The 18,785-nt window shown below is 35.5% G+C and overlaps 1 protein-coding gene and 1 pseudogene across 3 annotated transcripts; both read right to left on the bottom strand.

The window, feature by feature from the left end:
- Positions 1–265: 265 nt before the first annotated feature.
- LOC147477812 (putative protein phosphatase 2C 8) lies at positions 266–1,855 on the bottom strand. Of its 2 annotated transcripts, XM_086581646.1 has the most exons (4): positions 1,683–1,855; positions 1,380–1,595; positions 736–841; positions 266–633 (listed from the first exon to the last, which is right to left on the bottom strand). In XM_086581646.1, exons 2-4 carry the CDS (start codon positions 1,425–1,427, stop codon positions 539–541), a joined length of 249 nt encoding a protein of 82 aa, XP_086437772.1. In that variant the 5' UTR covers positions 1,428–1,595; positions 1,683–1,855; the 3' UTR covers positions 266–538. The 2 variants fall into 2 exon arrangements, 1 of the variants encoding a protein (XP_086437772.1); XR_015207164.1 differs by lacking the exons at positions 1,380–1,595; positions 1,683–1,855 and adding an exon at positions 935–1,010.
- Positions 1,856–10,071: 8,216 nt separating this feature from the next.
- LOC147477811 (rhamnogalacturonan I rhamnosyltransferase 1-like) lies at positions 10,072–12,452 on the bottom strand (annotated as a pseudogene). Its single transcript, XR_015207680.1, has 7 exons — positions 12,378–12,452; positions 12,089–12,156; positions 11,886–11,975; positions 11,570–11,734; positions 11,175–11,464; positions 10,877–11,081; positions 10,072–10,347 (listed from the first exon to the last, which is right to left on the bottom strand). The product of XR_015207680.1 is annotated as a rhamnogalacturonan I rhamnosyltransferase 1-like (transcript).
- Between the last annotated feature and the right edge of the window lie 6,333 nt (positions 12,453–18,785).

Below are 18,785 nucleotides of genomic sequence, written 5' to 3'. Positions count from 1 at the left end.
ATATCTATGACTTTTGATATTAACAGTCGTTGATATATAGGCGAATGATGTTCTGGGTAGACTTAGGCACATAGCTATTGATTGATTTTGTTGTTGCTGTTGTTATTAGGTTTCCTCCTTCATTAAGTGTCATTGCTGAGCACACTAAGCTGTCTATTGAGGAAGTGAAATTTCTTCTCATGAGGAGCCTTTTTGTAAGTGATTTTTCTTTACCATAGGACAAAAATTCCTAAGGACTTATGTTCTTAGGGTCCTCCACCATATTACCCAAGAGTCTGGATTGATGTATTATTATAGATTTCTAAAAATACTTCAGATAAATGCACCAAATTGCAGTTTAGATAATTGTACCGAATTTGATGTTTAGAACAGAAAATAGTGCCATTTATACCAGTTTGCCATTATGAAGCATGGGATTTATCCTGCTCAACAGAGAGCATGCTATATTACAATCCTTTTCTCCCTTCTAGCCAATCAATGGAAACATAAATACATATGGAAAGTATCATTGTACAATTTGTTTTTCAAAATTGAAACTTCAAAGCTCAAGTAGAACAAACTCGTCTTTCTCCGTTCGCTCTGTTATGCTGACCTCCGGTACAGAAATCACATACGGTTTAAAGTACTGACCGCCTACATTCATCATATTTAGATCTTAATTACGTTCAGAAGATAGCATAAACAGCAGGAAGTAAGACTAATTCCATTTCTTAAAGGATAAATCATTGGACATACCTATGGATCGAGAAGTAGCAAGCACTCCTAATACTCTATAGCCATTCCAATTTATGACTCTTCCACCAGCGGCTTCTACTCTTTCCATTTCATTTGGTCTATCAGGCTGCAGAAAGATGTTTCCCATGCTTGGAGTTAAAAACTGGTAAATAGTTCACAAAATAAACACACATTTTATTTTCAAAGTGAAAAGTTTTACATGATGCATCAAAATCTAATAGTCCACAATGGAATCACGATGCCTTATCAGAAGCTAGCATCGGATGCATTGATTGCGAGAAGCTAGCATGCATTTATTCCTTCTAATAGTATGATTGTCATAATGTGACAAAATGTTGAACAGACTGTAGAGAAATCTCAATTTCCTTATCAGTGCGACGGAGTCCAAGTAAGTGACAGATAATAGTAGTAGGAAGTTAAATCCAGCCATTTAACATGAACACAGAAATTTCCCTTTGACCTTTTGTCCTTTTGAGTATCAATAAGCTATACTTTAAGCTACAACAAAAATAAATTGATAAGCAAAAGTGTCAATACACTATTGTACCAAGCATTTAGGTTTAAGCTTGGTCAGTAAACAAAACTGTTAAGCATGACTCAAAGATTCTAGACATATATTATTCATTAATAAGATAAATCCATACCTTGAAACCATTCAGTCCATTCATTAATAAGCTATCTAGATCTTTCATGTCTTTGAACTCGAGAGTTTTTTCCAAAAGCCTGACACGTTTAAGAACTACTGAACCAAACTTTTCATTATCACTTCTCGACTTCTCAACTGTTGTGGGTTGAGGAACCACTTGTAAGGCTTAACATGAAAAATAGGTTATTGTCACTTCTCGACATTGTGATCTAACCTGAAAAATAAGTGCCAAAAAATAAAACACAATGTCATAATAGAAAACTCAAGAAACACAATAAATATATCAAGAGTAGTCACATACACATATAGAAGGATCAGATTCAGCATCACCACTCGGCACTCGCAAGTCAGAGGCACGCTAACTTCAAATTCATCTTTCCCAACTTTTGATGCATATTATGCAAGATTTAAGAATGTTGTTCCAAAATTTGTTGTTTTAATCTTTTGTCCCTGGCTCAAGACCTGAATAAGATCTCCTTTTTGGCCCTGGTTTAAATAAATTTCCATTATTAAGAATGCTACAGACAATTAGTCTTGAATCAAAGAGTATATTTTGAATCAAAAAGTTGAAGGAGCTATAATCTCTTTACTGCAACACCTTATGCTAGTTCCCATTAGATGGTTTTTAAGTTTTCCTTTTTCTTTCAAATGTCACTGATTACAGAGTTCTTCCTACTCGAGGCTGATTCTCCTAGTGTTTGGAAAGAGGTGCTGAGAGGCTCTAGAGCTTATTTCTTTGTTTTTAAGGATGGATAGGTCAAAAGAATCTATAACTGGAGATGCAACTAATAACAACACATCACAGAGAGACTACAATTATGGAAGAGAGCGCGGTAGACTGCCCACAACATATTCTCAAGGGGCTGGTGGACCTTTACATATTCAAAATACCAGTCCACGCCGTAATGAACCCAAAGGCTCCAGGAGTCATCCTTATAGTTCTGTAGTTCGTAATGAACCCGGAGGCTCCAGGAGTTATCCTTACAGTTTTGTAGTTTGTACTAAACCCGGAGACTCTAGGAGTAATCCTTACAGTTCTGTAGTTTGTACTATTGCCCACATCCTAGAAAGTGGTGGTTTCACTGCAGGTAAAGGAGGTCTAATACTCTATGCTACTACTGTTGAAACGGGTAATGCAGAAGGATCTACCACGCTACCTCAAATTGGAACACATAATGCTCCACACAAAGGAGGGGTTAATCAAGAAGGATATACCAATTCATCACGTTATGGTGGAACATGCAGTGCTTCAATCCAATATATGAGCTCAAATACTAAGATTTTGTTAAACGAAAATAAAGGACAAACCTTAGCACCCCGGTTCGGTGGTCTTAGAGATGGTCACAGAATTCCACCACTCAATGCTACTACTCTTGCAACTGACTACCAAACTGAGGTGCTAATAAGGTTTGACCTTGTGCAAATGCAAGTATCCCGTGTATTAAAGCTATTTTACCCATAAGAGAGTGAGATAGTTCACACTTTCCTTGTTTCAGGATAACTTTCATATGGTTGGATGAATATGTTAAAATATGAACTGTTTAGGGCTTTACGCTTACTATTTGTCCATAATTCATGATGCTTAAAATCATACCTGCAAGTATGTGTAACTGTTGTAGATGTTGATACTGATACTGAGGAATATGACATCTTGGTGAATGCTCTACGACAGATTGACCAAAATAATGTATTTGCATCCGAAATAACCACTCCACAGGTTGGTGCTCAGCAACGAAACATTGGTCCTGACACTGATGCACTTTCACGTCAGTTTGTTGCTGAACATAGGAACAATAGTGTGGTAATACTTTCATGAAAAATAATATAAAAACAGTTGAGCAATTGAAGAAAAACTATTGCAAGAAAAGCATACCTTGCAATAAAGCGATTGAAGAAGGAGAGAAGTGGCAGCAAGTCACTGCATCCGATATTGGTGCAAGAGATTGAGCAAATGTTAGGAATTCCAGCACATAAAAAATAGATACTCTAACACTCAAATCGAACCAAAAAACACCAATTTCAACCAAACAAATAGAAACCAAAGCTAAACCTACTTCAATATACCAATTTTTGTTATTAAAAGTTTATTACTGCTATTATGTTTGTACTGCAACAAAACTTTGAAGGAGTTAGATATCCTGATAACTGCCACAAACAATTCGAGATGGGGTGGAGATGCAACATTCAATGATGGCAATTGTTTTTTTTTTTTTTTAGAAATGTCGGCGAAGGGGTGAACACGTGTAGAAAAATTAAGAACAGAAGATTAAAAAATTTAAAAATATAATAACACAGAATGCTCCACACAAAGGAGGGGTTAACCAAGAAGGATATACCAATTCATCATGTTCTGGTGGAACATGCAATGCTTCAATCCAATATATGAGCTCAAATATTAAGATTCTATTAAACAAAGATAAAAGAAAATGTTAGCACCCCGGTTCGGTGGTCTTAGAGATGGTTAGCAAAGAAAACACAAAGAAAACAAAGAAATGTCTTTCAACAAAGAAAACACAATTACGTTTTTCCAAAAGCCCAAAAAATCAAGAACAGATGCGAAATAAATATGCTAAAAAAAACTTATAAATCAATGGACTGATTAAACTGTGATAAGCATCTGTACCTGAACAAACAATTTCGTGCATGTTTCTTTATTTGTGGAATTAGTCCATACTTATAAGTCAAGTGAAGAAATAAGGAAAAGAGAGTTTCAAACTTTCTATGGTCTAAGCTATATTTTATTTTATCCAGTATGTCAATTACTATTTTTTTGCTGTCAGGTTTTTAAACATAATTTATTGCAAGCTTTGTCTTATTTATCTTGCCATAGATTTGAGTGTGTTATGCCATAGATTTGAGTGTGTTATGCCATAAATAGTATATATTGCCATAGATTTGAGTGTGCTATACCATTACTTGAAGCGGAAGCCATGAGGACAGACGTGGGCGAGAGATGATGGGTTCCTTTAGTGCGCATTGAAGAACTCTATGGAGTCTATGCTCCTTCAATTCATTAAATCTACTTGTAGCTTAATCACCTGCGGATCATGAAAGGTCTTGGATCTACCACTTTAGCAAGAACTTTGCTTATGCTTTTAGTTACATGCAATGAAATTTTAGAGTGCTGGTTGACTACTGTTGATTTATGACTCACCTCTTCCTCTAGTTCTTTCCTTTTTTGTTGTTCCTCATTTCGCTCCATCAAGAAATCCTCGAATTTCATTTTGCTTCAAGTAGAAATTTAACTTGAATATAAGAATCCAAGTGAAATATAATGTTGGTTTGAAATGAACATACTTCACCTTTAGAAGTTGACATTAAAAGTTTTTACGAACAAATGGGGTGAATGGTGAAAGCAAGGGAAACTTAAAATAATCCAAAGACTGAGAAGTTCATCACATGAACTCCACCTATATTTATAAGTTTTGAATTGATGAGGACATGAAGTGAATGAACAAGGTAACAACTAACCGATGATATCAAACATGCTCAATGTGGAAGGATGTCTTTCAACAAAGAAAACACAATTACATTTTTCAAGTTTTTATCCAATTGTTTTTTTAAGTTAATAGGTAACATTTATACACACCAAAACCCCAAAAAATAAAAAACAAATGCGAAATAAATATGATAAAAAAACTTACAAATCAATGGATTGTGAACATAAATTTCGTTGATTAAACTGCCTTCTTCTTCGTCAATGTGAGCTCTTCAATTTTGGAGGTCGAGAACTTGTGGGGTTTTGGTTTTTGGGTGTTTTTTATTTAGGGTTGTTAGATTATTAGGTTTTGTATATTCTTTGCTGATTATTAGGAAAGTGTTCATCAAATATTGGAACTTCAACCCCCAAGTTGGGTTGAGATGCGCGAGCATGATGTTACACTACTCGCCTCGCACATCCAACCGGTCCAAGTAAGTTGAATCCCCAACTCTTGGTAAGTAAAATTAAACCAAAAGACTAAACTTCCAAAACCTAAACTTTGTCTGAGCCTTATACATACTAACAATCGCTATGAACAAAATAAGATCCATAGCAGCAAAGACTTTCTAATGGCACTAATGTGTAATCTTTAGTTTCTTTAAAACAAAAAATCTATAATTTGTTAACCAGATAGATGAACGGAAAAGAAAATAGACGAGCTATCTGAATAATATTTGCATTGCATTAGAAAGCAAAGTAAAAACAATTACCAACCATTCTCGGTGTCCTTGAAGACCTTCAATGTCTAGAAATTTTACAGCGACAGTCGACAGACTGAGCCTTAAATCCTTGTCGTAAGTTCTCGAATAAGTTAGTAATATATACTAAGAGTAACTTTGCTTGCACAGGTTAAGAGGTTAAAATATCACCTCCGCCTTCATGGGAGAATAATACTAATCATCAGGTTAGATAGAACAAATGCCTAAAAATATTAACCTAGTTATTCATATCTACTGACTCTGAACCTCTACAATTAGATTGGTGTCCTACATTGTTTATGAGAACAGATGATATGAGGGGAAGGGAGGGGTGGGTGGGCTTAAAATATCACCTCTGCCTTTATGGGAGAATAATACTAATAATCAATTTAGATATATCAAATGCCTCAAAATATTAACCTAGTTATTCATATCTACTAACTCTGAACTTCTACAATTAGATTGGTGTCCTACGTTGTTTATGAGAACAAAGGATATGAGGGGAGGGGTGGGTGGGCTTAAAACTATGAAAGTGGTAAACACGAAAATTAACTACACTTAACTAATTAACTCAACTCTTGGTAAGTAAACTTAAACCAAAAGACTAAACTTCTAAATTAAAACTTAAACTTTGTTTGAGCTTTATACATACTAAGAATCGCTATGAACAAAATAAGGTCCATAACAGCAGAGACTTTCTAATAGTACACTCACACACCATCCTATGCCAAAGCCTTAATTACAACAATTTTCTATTGGCTTACTACTACACCTAGCTTATTTATATTCACCTGAAAAAAATAACCACTCATTCAGCTAAAACAAAAATTAAGATACCCAATTGCTAAAAAAAATGTAAAATAAATAATCTTTATGTAGAAATGGGACTAAATTCAAAATTCCAAAATGCTTAAAATAAGTGAATATTAAACAAAAAAGTGGAAAAAATTGACAAAAGAGAGGGGTTATGTGAAAATCAGGCATTTGCTTGAAATCGAAGGTTCATTTCAAGTTCCGATTCAATAGAGCTTTTTTCACATCAAACCCAATATGTTGTAAAGCAAGATGCTTGGAAAGTTTTATTTGTTGATAGAAATCAGTTTATATGGGATTCTGGGGAAGAGAATGAAGAAACCTTAAATTCATCATATCATTCGCCAATTTCACATGATTGGGGCTTCCTCTGTTTCTCTTTAAGGGGGTTTTTCCAATTTTACTTGCTCTTGCCCGAGAGAGATTTGAGGCATTTATGCTTTTTGGAGAGAGTTTGGCGATTTTCTTTAATTTTTGGGATAGTATAAGGTTTATTTGTTATTATTATTTTTTTACTTTGAAGAGGCCATAGAAAATTAAGAATAGATTAGGGAGAGAAATAAGCAAATGCAGGGAATGCAATTTAGAATATGCAGGTGAATTGGGTTAATACCTTGTTCAATAAGTTGTTCATCCAAATCTTTGGCAATCTGTTTCAGAGTGGTACTTGTCAATAATTCCCAAAATATATGAAACTGATGAACCTTACCAGGATAGAGATGTATCATATTGAAATGTTCATACTGGCGATTACCCAAACCAAATACACCAAATGTGAGTTGTTGAAGCCAGACTCCTCTTTCATATTCCTAGATGTAATATATGACAAACTTTATCTAGTATATTCAATATTTACCTGAGTATATTCAATATAAAATAACTTTATCTAGTGTCATATTTACCTGAGTATCCCAAAATATAAAATAACTTTTGTTTGGGTTTTGGAAAACGGTGTGATTGGTTTTAGATAGTGTAACCGCGGAGGTAGTGTGTTCATCTTTTTTTTTTTTTTTTTTTTTTTTTTTCTCATTAGTGTTTAGAATACGTGGGGGTTTTTGAATTCTTGCTTGGTAGGGAAAGGAAAGAAGATAAGAGACAATCATAGTTTGAGGAGAAAAGTTAGGTTTTCGGTCGAATTTGGATAAGGTTTCTCATTACTTTGTTATTTTATTTTATTTTTAATTTGAGGAGTCCATAGAAAATTAAGCATAGATTAGGGAGATTTAAACAAATATGGAGAGGTGTCACTAATTATTATTCCATCCGATTTTTTAGGAGCCAATCATATTGCTCGGGGTGCAAAATGGAATGATATGGTGAGGAGAGAGAATGTGCGCGAGCTTTTATATATATATATATATATATATATATATATATATATATATTGTTAATCTTTTTTTAGAGATGGGTATTGAAAATAGTTATTTAGTTTGGCATTTTCTTTTGGAAGCTCTGCAGTATATCGGATACAATGGTTGATATGTCAGCGATATATGCTGATATTTTAGGAGTTAGCATTTTAGTAGGTTTATTGGCTTTTGCACAAAATTAAAATTATGGGTACTGAATATTATGAGGTTTTCTTTGATGTTCAGGCCCTCCAATAAATTCCAATATGCGCTAATCTCAATCCCACATCTGATTTTTTATTTAAAATCCAAAATCTAAAACAAACTTGTTAACCGGAGAAACTGGTTTGGAAAAGGAACAATTACATGAAATACCAAATTTACCCAAAAACTAATCCAACCTAATAACCATTAGAAAAAAAAAAAAAAAAAAAAGTGAAATAAAACTTCCAGCTAGTTCGAAAAAAAAGGGAAATAGTTAGCGCTAATCTCTCACACTCTTTTCGGGCCAGTTATGATATCTCCACTAAACTATCGAGTTAATCTCCATTGTTTTCCTTTCTCACTATTTTCTAAGAGAAATCTTCTGCATTTCAAACTCTGGATTGGGCATCTCTCAAATACTCCTTCAGGTTTGGATATGAGTAGGTGCTGAAATTTATTAGCTTCTTGTTAAATTTCTATAATAATTTACCTCAATAATTTATGGTTTTAATATGGGCATAATCTTGTTGTTCATCATTTGATCGAAATTTTGGGTTTTTTCCATTATCGTATCATACCAACTTTGACAATATAACTAATCGATGGTTTCTTCACTTTGTAAAAAAAAAATGTTGTTGGGACTTTATTTTAGGTTGAGATAATGAGGGGACATGGGTGAGGTAGTTGCCTCAGCTTCTTTTTCTTTGTGGGTGTAATATTGGTGAAGATTCATGTTTACATGCACTCAGCTTCTTTTTCTTCGTGGGTGTAATATTGGTGAAGATTCATATTTACATGCACTGATGCTTCCCTTTCTTTTATTTTGTTTTAATGTTTAAATTCAATTATTATATGTGTATGTGTGTGTGCAGGATGTGTTTGAGGTCTGTGTGCGAGTGCTTTGTGTGTGTGTGCAGACTATGTAAGAAGAAGAATAAGACACCAGAGAAAGACGGAGGAGAGTTTTCTTGTAAAACTTTATGCAAGAGCTATAAATATGTTCGTAGGGAAATAGATATAATGCAGTGTATGAGGACTCCGACTCTTTTCATCTTGTCATGGAATTATGTTCTGGTGGAAGTTTATTCTAAAAGAACTTGTTGTTGCTATAAAGTATTGCCATGACATGGGTATCATACACAGAGATATAAAGCCCAGGAACATCTTGCTCACTTCGTAAGGAAAGATAAAGCTTGCAGACTTTGGAATATCTGCGAGGATCACCCCTGGTCAAAGATTGTCAAGTAAAACTGGTACCCCAGCTTATCTTGCCCCTAAAGTTTTAGCCAGAAAGTATTCAGAAAAGGTGGATATCTGGAGTGATGGTGCCATCTTTCATGCCATTTTAGTTGGATATGAGCCTTTTGACGGTTTGCGGTATGGACAGTAATAATTTTGCTGTATTATTTCTTCTTTGGCCTCCATGCATCTTATGACACGGCAAAGCAGTCTCGTATGGAGAAAGAGAATCACCCAGTTGAAGAAGGCTGAAGAGGGGGATTCTTCGGTGGTAACAACAACGAATTGATGAAGGCGTTGGATGTTTTGGTAAAGACAAGTCAGACAATTGAAGATGAAGAATCAGAACAAGGGAGTGGTAATGACACATTTTCTGAATCTGCAGCTGGACTGTAAATAAATTTACTTTCATTAGTTTGCAAGTAGTTATAGGCTGTTGGTGATATATGGTGTTATAGATTGATGCTTTACTTTTTAGTTTGAACATAGGATGTGTTTGAAAATTAAATGAATACTTGAAGGATTTGGATTTGTACATAATGCAATTAATCTGGTTTATAGAGATTGTCTCTTTTTCTATCAAGTGTTTTTTGTTCAAGTAAAGGTTGTTCTCAACAGGCTGGACTTAAAGGAGCAGAAAAATAAACTGCTTTTGATTGGAATATGTGTGTTCCTATTTTGTAAAAGTGTACATGATGCGAAGACTGCTCCATCTTTTAAAACACTTCTTTGAGTATTTATATTCTGCATATTTTTGTATGGCTACAGTGTAGTGAGTCAGTATAAGCTTCAAACTCTAACGAAAAAGCAGATTTCAACCACTCAAAATGCTATGGCAGCTTGGTGGTGATTTCACATTTTTCTTAATCCAGTGCAATAAGGGTATTTTTCATGAAACGTTGCATTGAAACTCAAATTGTCGGTCGACTAAGACCAACATAGCAGGTGAAAAAACAATAGATCGGGATCATCGAGCGTGCCACGACCCTTTGGTCTGCATTTGTTTAATTACAAAAGAAGTTATCACTACGATGGCCTTCAACAACTTTGGCCATGTTTCCATCATACGTAGGAACAAAGATATCACTCTCCAGTGAGACCAGATAATCCAGTGCTACCATCTGAGAGGAGTGGTTATGGAAAAACAAGATCAGAAGGTCCCAATAGCGTCTCTTTTCTGACCTGTTTTTCAAATTTAAACAGTCTGTCAGAACTCAGAACAAGAACCATCACCATGGAGAATATTAATAGGGGGAAAAAAAAATACTAAAGCTGCCTTAGAAAAATGATTGACTTATATGAAGTTGCAATTAAGTAGAATTATGTCATGTGAACTTAGATAACAGGAGTAGTCTATTTCACATGGAGCACAGTTTTATATACACCGATCCGTTGGTTTCAAAATATCTCTATTGTTCATTCATGAAGTCAAAATGTAAAAATTCAAAGTGCGAGTTCAGTAAAGAAGAAGCAACACACTGTAGTAGAATTATACACCAAGGATGCCAACAAGCCTTCCAGGAATATACAATAGGAACTTACTTTATGCGAATAACTAAGAACAAATAACGTAACTCCACCATATAATCCACTCATTATCTTGAAACACAACGATATTGCCTAATGTAAAAAGTTTAGCACATTTCTCTCAAAAAACAAACAATTAAACCCAATTATATCCTAGGTGTAACTTCACATTCCATCTACTTACCAAGTTTGGATAAGCAGCAGCCATACTTGCCATTCTCCTTTCTCCACCATATATTTCTCCAGCAGCAATATATATTTGTATATTACTATCTATGTCTAAAGCCCTCAATGTAGGAGCTGTTTCTTCAGGTGTCAATGGGCAGAGACCATCTTTCCTCTTAAGGTCGGAGTTAATTACTTTTTCTTTCCACCATGGGTAAGCGTATCTGAAAAGAAGTGTCAACGTTACCTAAATAAAGCGCAATATATCAAACTCTTAGACAAGTCATTGGTACGTCGAAGAGACGGATAAGCCTTACCTCATTCTTGTCAACTCTTCCACTTCCTCTTCCTTGCAGCCTTAAGTGCACCCAGAGAATGCCAACATGTCCATTTCATATCTTAGATGCAAAACTAAGAAAGGACCATTTTTCCTTAGAATCCTAATAACCCTTCTACCCAACTCCTCTATCTGAGGAGTAAATCTCAGAGCGCTGAAATTTACTCGACATCTTAATTTCTGAATATCTGAAGGTAGGCCATTGTTAGCAAGTCTAGCATCAGTCTTGTTCAAATGCACAATCTTGTACTTCTGTATCAACGGCAATATCTGCTTACAATAGATGAATAAAAATAAGATAGCGAACTCCATCCCATGAGTAGGAGTATAAATCACGAAGGGATATTGCACCAATGATACTTAACGAAAAGTTACCTGTTTATGGTAATAAGAAATGTCAGACCAACTAATGGGGGGCATGGAGTAGGCATTTCCTCTTTCCACTATTCTCTTTAGCCTGGGAGGTAGCTTCTTCAATATCCGGACTTCATCTCTCAAGGATGTAATAAAATGGTCCACATAAAAATGTCCTGAAACTCACTGCAATATCCTGTAAAAGCTAATGTAAACAACTCCGAGAAACAGCCATATGCTCCAACTTCTCAATCATTGAAACATTCAGGTACTCAATGAAATAACTTTCGAGAAATATAATAACTTGCGAATAAGTTAGAAAAGATTATTGACCCACCTGGGATCAGCCCAAAAAGATGTTTTTATCCAGTTCGGGGACTACTAGCGTAACATTCAAATATCTCGCAATGGCAACCATGTCACAAATCTGTCAAGCAGACCAAAAGTTATTTCACATTGATAAATAGTAACAAAAGCGGACACTGGCTGGGATTGATTGTAGAAGGAATAAATTTGACCTAAAAATAGCTAACCACTCACCACTGCACGCATTTGATTAAGCCCTCCATTACACGAAACCATTAGGTAACCATTGTTCTTATAAACCCCTAAAGGAAACATTCAAAAGTATTTCAGATTAGTGAGGACCACATTCCATATACATTTCCCAAAAAAGTAATTTCATTCCTTTCTACACAAATAGAAAAAAATATAACAATCCAAGAACCACAATTTTGTTCAACATTGCAACATCACAAACCGTTTCATAACTAATAATATAGGCATAAATATTATGACAGTATGATAAAAAAAAAACTTAATCACACACTTTTGGGTGGAAGGGGAACCTTCAAAGGAACAGAAGACAGCTTAACATCCAAAGGTGAAAAATCCGAAGTCATGAAACAAGAAGGCGAACCTTTCAAAGCTCTTGGCCCCCACATCTCATCCAATGTCATCAACTGAACTACACAAGTTCATAACAAAACCGTGGTTATAAAGCACTATCCAGCCTGTGCTGAATAAACTATAGCACCCAGTAGCAATACAAAAAAAAATAGTACTACTTTCTACAATATGTTGTACATCCAAAACCTATAACTTTCTTATTTCGCGAATTTAATAAGTGACAACAAAAATCTTAAATCTGTCAACATAGACAGCAAGAGAAATTTATAAAGCTTCTATTCCACAGTTTTGTATTCTTAATACTTGAAGTTGTTAATGATATACCAGTACATACATCCTATGCTTGGTGTGCCCCCATGAGTACCCGCCAAATGCCACTATTTACCTTTACGAGTCGGCACCTCCTAGTATTGGCAGTTTGTTTGGTACTTTGGTCTTTTCTGTAGATGCAAATAATACTATCCATGTGAAACACCAACATCTTGGTACACCCCTTGATTCTGTACCAACATCTACATGAAGCGCTCGCCACTATTTTCACCTGCATTACTTCTTTTACAAAACTATGTTGGATGGAAATCCTTGTAATAATCAAATTTGTCGAAGGAATCATAATCTAGTGTGCATACCTCTTGCATTGTCACCAAGTTTGGCGTTTTTTTGAAAAAAACGCGTTTAAAACCCGAGATATTGGCAGGGTCTGGTTCTAGTTTAAAACCCAGGTTTTTCAAAAAAACCCGTTTTAAACTTAAAAAACGTTTAAAACCCGAGATTTTGAAAATCTCCCATTTAAAACTTTTTTTTTTTTTTTAAAAGAAAATAAGAAAAAAAAAAAAAGGTTTTGGAGTTTACCTTTTTGAAGAGTGGGCGTTAGATTGACTTATTGAGACAGTTTTATTTTGTTTTGAACTATTAATAATTAATTATAAATTTTAAAGTTATTAACTTATTTGTAGAACTTGATTATGCCATTATGGTTGGTAATTAGTAGTATCTTATTTAGAGTCGTGTTTTGGTACTGAATCTAAAACTTCTAGTATTTGGATGAGTAATGATAATTTGATACTTTCATGTATTTAAATTTTCTTTCATTTGTATTATTTTTATTTTTATTTTATGTGTCAATTCTTTTTTCCACTATTATAAAAAAATCAAATTCTTTATCTATTATATTTTTTATCATCGGTTTTTACCGTTTCTTTTATGTATTGTACGTATTATACATTTTAAACCCGTTTTACCGTTTTAAACCCGTTTTTTATGCCTCACGCTTTTTTACGCTTTTTTTTTTTTCCGTTTTTTTCCCGAGACGTTCCGTTTAAAACACGAATTAAGTTTTTTTTAAATACACCATTTTAAACCCGTACCGTACTTGGTGACAATGACCTCTTGTGTTTACTCTTTAGAACTGAGGATGAAGGATTGTTGTGCCAGTTCCTCTTTCTCCGGTTGATGAACCAGTTGTTAATCTGCTTTAACTGCAAGCCTGTTTCCTGCACCAAGCTTGCTTTGTCTTCTTCCTGATACAGGATAAGGAAACACACAATGAGCAATGCAACAAAAAATATTTAGAGGTGATAAGCTGACCACAGCATTTAAAATGAAGCCCTAAAATCAACAATGGGGGACAAACATGCTTACAGTTGGATATGGCCACTTGGAATGTGACTGCCACCAAGCCTTCAAGTGTGAGGTGGTGTCTCCAGGGAGTTTTCCAGCTCTTCTCTTGCGTAGAATCTCCTCCCTTATGTCAACAATCTTCTCTTTGTATCCCTAAATTGAAGAGAATGGATAAGATACTGCGAACATGTTTAAAAAATCAACTGCCATACAGGCAACTTCTTACCTGTTTCAACTCATGTTTAAGTTCCTGCCTCACACGCACCATCAAGGACCTTTATGTCTCAGTCGGAACGAGGAGTCCAAACCCCATACTATCTGGGCCCTCTAGGCTGGCATCATACAAGTTCGTGTCGCTATCTTGGTCATCATCATTATCCGACATTGTTGCACCAGTGCCCTCACCAGGCAAGACACCTGATGGCACAGCAAAACAAACTTGCAGATGTCATTTGAAGTGTCTTACATGATTTATCTTACACTCTTACACTTTGGACTTCTGAAGTGAAATCTTCAAGCTAATCACCATTTATTACAATGGACCTGTAGAAACAGGAGGAATGATAACAGGCAACAACCTGTAGAAAATATAGTAACAAGGAAAACAAGGTTTAATACATCAACACTAAAGAAAGACTCTATAAACAAACAAAATAACTCAAATTTGAAAATTATAATATTGTACTTATTGACATTAATGAAAGACCACTAAAGAGGACTATCTGTCCAAACACCTAGTTGAAATAAAGACAACATGAACTAGAAACTTCTCTACACAAACGAAATAAGTTTTAAGAAAACTAAAACAAGGAAGTAAAACTGCTCCTATCCACATCAAGCTCCACCACTACCACGCTTTTTTCCTCGGGATTTGAAAGTACCAACAACCTTCTTGTATGCATCAAAGCGTGATTGAAAATACATTTCCCAATCACCGTTAGTAGGATAATGATAGTCAAACCAAAGCTTCGCTATTTCTGGCATCAGATAGTTTGTTTTGAGCTTGAGCTTTAGCATTTTGTTCTCGACTAGCCCAATACTTATAACTTTAGGGCCATTTTTAGGGATAGCTGATCTTAGTGGGAGAAAAGTGACAAACTTTGCCTCTGAGAAAAAGACAACGGCAGTATGATACTTCGAAGCTGCAAGATAACCAGCTTCAGGTATCATCATAAATTCATCCGTACCATATTTTGAAAGGTTCTCCACACAATTTTTAAACCCATGAACACTGAAAATCTTTACATACTCTTGCTTAAAGCAACTCAACTCTACCAACAGATCTGCTTGTACTTTTATCCAATTCTCTTTACGATAACCCAATGCTAAAGCCAGTGCCATAAAACCACTGGTTCCATCTCCCATTGGTTCTTCAATATCCAAAGTGAATGGCCTCACAACTTCTGGAACTTTATCCATATAGTGAAAGTAGCAATGAGTATAGGAAGGTACTTCAACATCCTTGAGATACTCTACCTACAAAAAAACATCTCACTATTCAACAATTTTTTATTTTATTAATTCCTACTTAATCATAAACACATTTACACGAATTTACCTTCTCTTTTCTTTTCATTGTCTCCTTCATCAATCCAGGAGTGATGGGTGAAGCATCGCCAACAAGTTGTCGCATAGGCATAGGGGTTTAGTTTGGTTCCACTATGTCCTCCGTGAGATCTATAATATTTGCATCATTTGCAAATTTCTTTTTTGCTTTAATCACCTCAATTCTTTTCTCAATATTGTTGATATGGGACACCATGCCAATAAAAGCCTCATCAAGGTACTCTTTTATTGCATACAAATTCATCTTCATACCAGCCACCTCCTCCTCTAGTCGATCCATTAGAACTTGGAAATCTAAGTGAAAAATAAATAAATAAACATTTAAACCTAGGATAACATCAGCATTGCATATACTATCTGGTGATTTGTTAGCACTGTAAAATAGTTAACTAGTTACTCTATTTTCTAAATTAAACCTTTCCTAGTTACAGAGCTAGATTTTCCATTACCATGGTCAACGCCTCTTGTCAAATTGGTCACTATAACATAGACAACAAACTAAAAAAACACCTTATAGAGCTAGATCACAGATAAAATCACAACAGACACACACTACCTATTGCACCAGCAAGCACACACACACACATTACCTACTGTTGATCGGTGCAACACACCTGGAAGTAGCATCACACACACACAGCAGCAACACCACCACCACCAACAACACACACGCAGCAGCACCACCACCAGCACCAATGTTCTAAAAAACACTAGGAGGTAGTCGGGCGGTGGGAAAGCACCTAGGCCTTCTAGGCAGTGTCTAGACGGGCTAGGCGCTAGGCGGTTTTTTTTCCTAATATATATAGTAATACACACATACATATACTACAAGAAATGAAGAAAATCATTTACCATAACTCAAAAAATAAACACAAACAAAGATACTTATTACAAAAATGCGTAATAGTTGAAGAATATTGACTTCATATAAAAACATACTCTTTGTTATAATGGCATTTAATTTACATTAGACTTAAGTCTTTTAAACTCATTCAAATCTTAAGCCTACATGGGCCTTTATTTTTTGACATTTAATCATTCAGAAAAAAAAAAAAAAAAAAAAAAAAAAAAAAAAAAAAAAAAAAAAAAAAAAATCCTTGACTGGATCGCCTAGAGGCCGCCTAGACCCACCTAGTTGGTCCACCGATTTTTTAAACGACTAGGGCCTAGGCGAGTTGGTTGGGCACTACCTAGCGCCTAGAGACCACCTAGGCGGCCGCCTAAACCGATTTTTAGAATAGTGACCAACACACACACACAGCAGCAACACCTAATTTAACCTAACCTGCCAGAACCATCACCAACACTTAACACCTAAACCAACCTACACTTAACACACATCCACCTAACACCTGCACTTAACACACAACCATCACCAGTGCTTAACACACAACCACCATAGACCACACCATTACTTAACATTGAGTTACTCTATTTTCTAAATTAAACCTTTCCTAGTTACAGAGCTAGATTTTACAATACCATGGTCAACGTCTCTTGTCAAATTGGTCACTATAACATAGACATCAAACTAAAAAAAACACCTTACAGAGCTAGATCACATTTTTGGGTAATATGCTATGGTCTTGCATGCATGAATATTAGAATAATTGTAGAGAATAATTGATAACATGTGTTCATTAACTAAACATGAAGAACTAATGCATAGAACATAGAACATAGAAAATAATTGAGCAAATCAATGGATTACCTGTTGACTGTTGATGGTTGATGTCTCCAATTGGGAGAGGAGGTAATAAATGGAGCAGAAATAGAGAATGTGGAGATCCATTTGAAAGTGGGGGGAAACATGGTGATCGTGGGTTTGGATGTGGTGTGTGGGGATCGTGGGTTTGGACGTGGTGTGTGGGGAAGGCGGGAAGATAAATTTTTGAAATTTTATGAAGTTTTGAAATTTTGAAAATTTCGATAAACTGAAACAAAATTGTACTTCATTCGAAATGTGGGCAACTGGCAAATCCTTAGGCTGTGTTTGTTTGTGGCAAATGGGGGTGGCAAATTTTATTTTCCCACTAGATGTACCATTTGCCAGTGTTTGGGTGCATTTAGAGGCACTAGCAAACACTATTTACCATTTGCCGACAAACAAAATTTTCTCACTAGAATTGGGAAAATAGAATTCACCTCTCCCCCTAAACTCTTTTGCCACTCGATATTATCCCACTAAGGCAAGAAAAATTTGCCACCGTCTCTCGCTCTCATCTTCATCTCTCATTCACGAAGGAAACTCCATCAACACTTGGTCTCGCGATGAGAATGGAAGGACTGCCCGATTCACCGAAAATCAAGATTGATCCAATACTGGGTCGGACTAGAGAGGATAGAGGAAGTGATATTGAACCGGTTTCGAGGAGAATTGGGACTGTTTTGGGAATTCAGAAGAAGAGAATTGGGGTTGAGCGTGTTTTGGATGAGAGAGAGACTCAAAAGGAAGTTTCATCAATTACTCCAACTAAAAAAGGTTAATAAGGATGAGGAACAAGTTCATATTGACTGGTTTTTGGACGATTATGAACCTGAACACCGGGGATCATGCAAACCATCAGGAATGAGGTGGGGGCTAAGGGAAATTCCGAGTTACGGTTAGCAGACTTTTGGTTTCTCAATTACTTATTGGAATGAAAGTATGTAATGTTGCAAATGTAAATGTGATTTAAGATAGTTGCATAATTTTTTTCGTTTATCATACTAGCTTGATAACTTTGTTAGTGTTATTCTTAAGCATAAAATACTACAATAGATATATTATGAAATTTAGACAAATTGTGTATTTCATTGATTTCCAGTGGAGCTGCATCATGGATTCTACACTACCTTTGTAACATCTTTTATCTAATTATGAAAAAGATGTTGCATCATGAAATTGGTGTTTATTCATTGATTTATCCAATTACTTCTTTTTCATGCTACATCTTTTATCATGAGTTATCCAACATCATTTTCAACTCTGCCTTTGTTTTCTATTTGAATCTTATGTATGCCCTCTTAGGTGTGTTTGTGAGTGTGCTGGTAGTGTTGTGTGGTTTGTGCTGGCTGGTGTGTATTTGTGGTGTTGCGTGTGCGTGTGGTGCAGGTGGTAGGTGGTGGTAGTGTGGTGAGTGAGTGTGTGTGTGTGTGTGTG

The sequence above is a fragment of the Coptis chinensis genome, chromosome 9, assembly GCF_015680905.1.
Source record: "Coptis chinensis isolate HL-2020 chromosome 9, ASM1568090v1, whole genome shotgun sequence".
Classification (NCBI taxonomy): domain Eukaryota; kingdom Viridiplantae; phylum Streptophyta; class Magnoliopsida; order Ranunculales; family Ranunculaceae; genus Coptis; species Coptis chinensis.
The sequence above is the reverse complement of the archived record's forward strand: the minus strand, read 5'-3'. Positions and strand labels throughout refer to the sequence as shown.